The 3,756-nt window shown below is 42.7% G+C and overlaps 1 protein-coding gene across 1 annotated transcript in view; it reads right to left on the bottom strand.

Moving 5' to 3' along the window:
• The window catches only part of LOC138056948 (coadhesin-like), a 15,370-nt gene extending 11,877 nt beyond the window's left edge, over positions 1–3,493 (bottom strand). Inside the window, exons 1-2 of the mRNA XM_068902940.1 lie at positions 3,363–3,493; positions 600–876 (exon numbers count right to left, since the gene is read on the bottom strand). Coding sequence (XP_068759041.1) covers positions 600–864 — 265 coding nt within the window. The 5' untranslated portion in view covers positions 865–876; positions 3,363–3,493. The remainder of the gene's footprint in view (positions 1–599; positions 877–3,362) is intronic.
• Positions 3,494–3,756: the final 263 nt, after the last annotated feature.

Below are 3,756 nucleotides of genomic sequence, written 5' to 3'. Positions count from 1 at the left end.
AAGAAGCATATTGTGAATGTTGCGTTTAATTTAAATTTCGTTTTAGGCATTTGATGAAATTCACTAGATAGGCTATTCCAGATTCTAGCACCATTCCTTGAAAAAGACATATTTTGCTTGTTTATTCTAGAATATTTGAGAAAGAAGTTACCTCTTGTTGATGATCTTGTGATATATGAATGAATATTATGTTGGTAATGAAATAAATTATTTATTTCGGGTGACGATACATTATTTGAGACGTCATGCATTAAAATGGCAAATGACTTGAAGTAAAGAAGATCTAGAGGTAATAGACTAGAAGAAATGAAGAGGGGTATTGCGTGAGTTTTATAATCACAAAAAACACATAAGGCGAAGAGCACGTTTCTGAAGACGTAAGATTATGTTTCTGTGAGTTTTTCCTGCTCGGCCCCACGCTGTTATACCATATAATAAATAGGGTTGAATCAGCGATCTGTAAATATGTTGTAAAGTATTAAGTGGTACGAAATGTCTTAACCTAGCAATAACACCAATCGATATACTTATTTTTGAGGCTATATTTAAAATATGAGAGATTCTCATCCATAAACGTGATGATATAGCTCCTTTCTCACCTGGACACGGGTAATTGTTGCAACTTTGGTAGTCGCTAAGTGAATAGGAACAGCCTCGACCACATGTGGATTGCCTGGTCAGCGTGCGTTCCCGGCTCTGTCTTCCCCAACCACAGCTCCTGCTACAAGAACTCCACCAGCTCCAGGAGCTCACAGTACAGTATTGTGCGTAGCATCGCCTCCGCCGCCGCCGCCGCCACCCTTCTGTTTGGTCCACCATTACGACAAGAACAAAAACCACGACACAGCAAAACAATTTTAACATCACTGCTTTAAGCTGTTCGTCAAGCCGGTAGAAAAAGAATAGAAAACAAATCACTTTAAGACGAGACCCATCTACATGGCGTAGGCTGTGAGAAGATGTCCAATTAAATTCCATTTTTCGGGCAGCCACGGAAAGATAGTCTGTCTTGAGTTCGTCGGGATCGTAATTATCAAAAGTATAAACCACAGGGGATTTGTAAAAATCCGAAAGCAAGGGGGTGGCCCTCCCATGGGGAAAGACAAAAAATAATATTTGTTTTTGCTCTCGCTTGGCGTCCGTCCTCGCGCTCCGCGCTCAAATCTCCCACGCGCGCACTGAGAAAAATAACGCAAAGCAAAAAGGCAAACGTCCGTGGACAGACTACCGGCCATTCTCGTTTCCGGAGAGACCGCGCTCCTTTCGGTCAGCACCAAGAATCGAGACCTAAATCTGGCCCACACAGCGGTCAAACGACTGGGCAGGCGCGCGATTTACGCACTTCTGGTGACTTCCGGTCACTTTCCTGTTTCATCACACAAATTTCAACGGTCAACCTCCGCCACTCCAGCCTCTCGGTACTAAGCCCAATCATTCGGTCTCTACAAAAGTTCTTCTCCCGAGTTTTACTGCTTAGGCAACAGGCTTTTTCATCCGGAAATCTTCCCCCAGAGAGGCCGACGACAACAACTACAGCGATAAAAACACAAGTCTTCATGTTTCGCTACGAACGCGTGAATTCGACAAGGAAATTCACTATTGTTGTAGAGATAGTTTCTTTGTTGAAGAAGATATATAAAAGAGACGCCCCTTTTAGAGCTGTGTTTTAAGTAAAAACCTTAGCTGTTTTGTTTCCGCCTTATCCCCGCGAAATTTAATCTGCCGCCATTTTGTCGCTTGCTTTTTTGTATTGAAATGCAAACCTATTCCCACGAGCGCTCTATCGCACGGGCGTGGCTTAAGCATGCGCACTCATTTGACCGCTGTGAGCCTCTGGCCAGGTCCAACACCGGAAGTCTTCGATTCACGGACTTCCGTCACTCTGCGCATGCTCAGAGTCAAGTCTGACAGATCTGATTGGTTCCGGTCTCATTCTATTGTGTGGTTACAAAGCCAATCAGAACCGGAATCTCACTGGATCTACTCAGAGTTCGTGCATGATGCTTGGTGCTGACCTAAAGGAGCGCGACCCGCGCGGCCTCTGGGTACGAGAACGATTACCGGCCGGAAAGATCGATGGAATTAATCATCTTCACGCAGCTTGCGTTACCTTTCTGATTATACAGTGAAATTAGCTTCTGATAAAAAAAAAAAACGAAAAAATTCCTGCGAATCTGCACAGAATGCCGTCGCAACTCAACTGAAGGGGATGTATAGGCCGGTGGTTAAGCTAAAACGGAGGCGATTTTCCGCATGAACCAAATACTGCACCGTGGTTGGCTGCCCAAGCGGGCTAGGTGGCGCTATTATGGCCGCCCGTGATTACGCGCTTTGTCCCGCAAGAAAAATCTGCTCAAGCTTGTTCGGACAAGAAGGCTGGGTATTATTGGCCTCGTTCTTTTTGACTCCATCTCAGTCCATTAACAGAAAAAAAGAAATTTGGCCAATATCCAGACATCTTGACCTTGCGTTCGGTCAATAGGCCATACAGCTTGAGAAGAATATTTGTTTCATTACTGAGCAAATTATGTTCGAAATTTATTTTTACGACTACTGTACACATACTGTGGTTATCCATCTCGGCACACTTCGAATATCGCTGGATATCGACAACAATTTAGCCCTTTTAGCTTTTTACCACATGCCGTGTACTGTGCGGTCTCGGAGCTGGAAAGCTGTCGTTTCCGAATGAAATGACCGCAATCGTAAAGCAAGACTAATCTCTTATGCGGGAAGCAGTAGGAAATGCTATGATCAGAAAAAGGGATGTTGTTAAGTCAGTATACTAGAGAGAACGACACGTTCTTGCTTCACACTGAGAACAGTTGCAAACCGCGAAGTGGGCTAGCTTTTATAAACAACAGTAAAAGAAGCCGCAAGGAATTCCGCGATCAAGCGGCTGAAAAAATACACAACGCCTCGTTACAAAAAACAACTCATTGTAAACTTCGCCATTAATTCAAAAGAAATGAATCGAATCAAAAGGAGACTTAAATCGAACTAAATGAAAATCCTTTTCACTTGTAAACGTTCCTCCTTTGCATTACAATATAATCTAACTTAGATAGGAGTCAATTTCGGGCTGAAACTAGGATAGATGCTGGACAGGAGCCAATTGTACTGGATTGTAATGTAACTGTAATGCAAACTGAATGAGGAAAGATAAATCCGAAAAGGGTTATTGCATATGCCTAAAGTTTCGATACGTTTCGCGCGTTTCTTTCCAATTAATTGGCAAGCGATTACAATAACAGATGCGAAACTGAAGAGCGGCTCACTCTACAGAATTGGACCAAGACTTATAATAGACAGCTATGAAGCATATAACTGCAAAGCAACTATCAGTGAGTAACTCAGCTTACCTCTTGAATTCGAAGTTCTTTTAAACGTTAAAGGGAAATAACCGTCTGGTTTTCACTAGTAAATTTCTGCGTTTTTGCGTCAACCTGAGATCCAGAGAAGCAAAACGGAATGAACCAGGACTTTGACAAATACGAGTCACATGACATGCACATAACTCAAGCGTTGAATGCTCGATCAATTTTCTTTCAGCACCATTTACCTCAGCTCTCGTTTATTCGACTCTGAAATTCCACAATTTCCTTCCGGTGAGAGTAAAGGACCAATAGACTACTCTCGGTATATTAAAACTCAGCTTGATAGCTAGGTCTAGAGGACACAAACAAAAGAAATGAAAAATCATGGTCATTATAGTAAATTTCTTTGTTTGTTTCCTCTAGGTCGCAATGCCAAGCT

Source organism: Montipora capricornis, chromosome 7 (genome assembly GCF_036669925.1).
Source record: "Montipora capricornis isolate CH-2021 chromosome 7, ASM3666992v2, whole genome shotgun sequence".
In the NCBI taxonomy this organism is placed as follows: Eukaryota; Metazoa; Cnidaria; class Anthozoa; order Scleractinia; family Acroporidae; genus Montipora; species Montipora capricornis.
The sequence above is the reverse complement of the archived record's forward strand: the minus strand, read 5'-3'. Positions and strand labels throughout refer to the sequence as shown.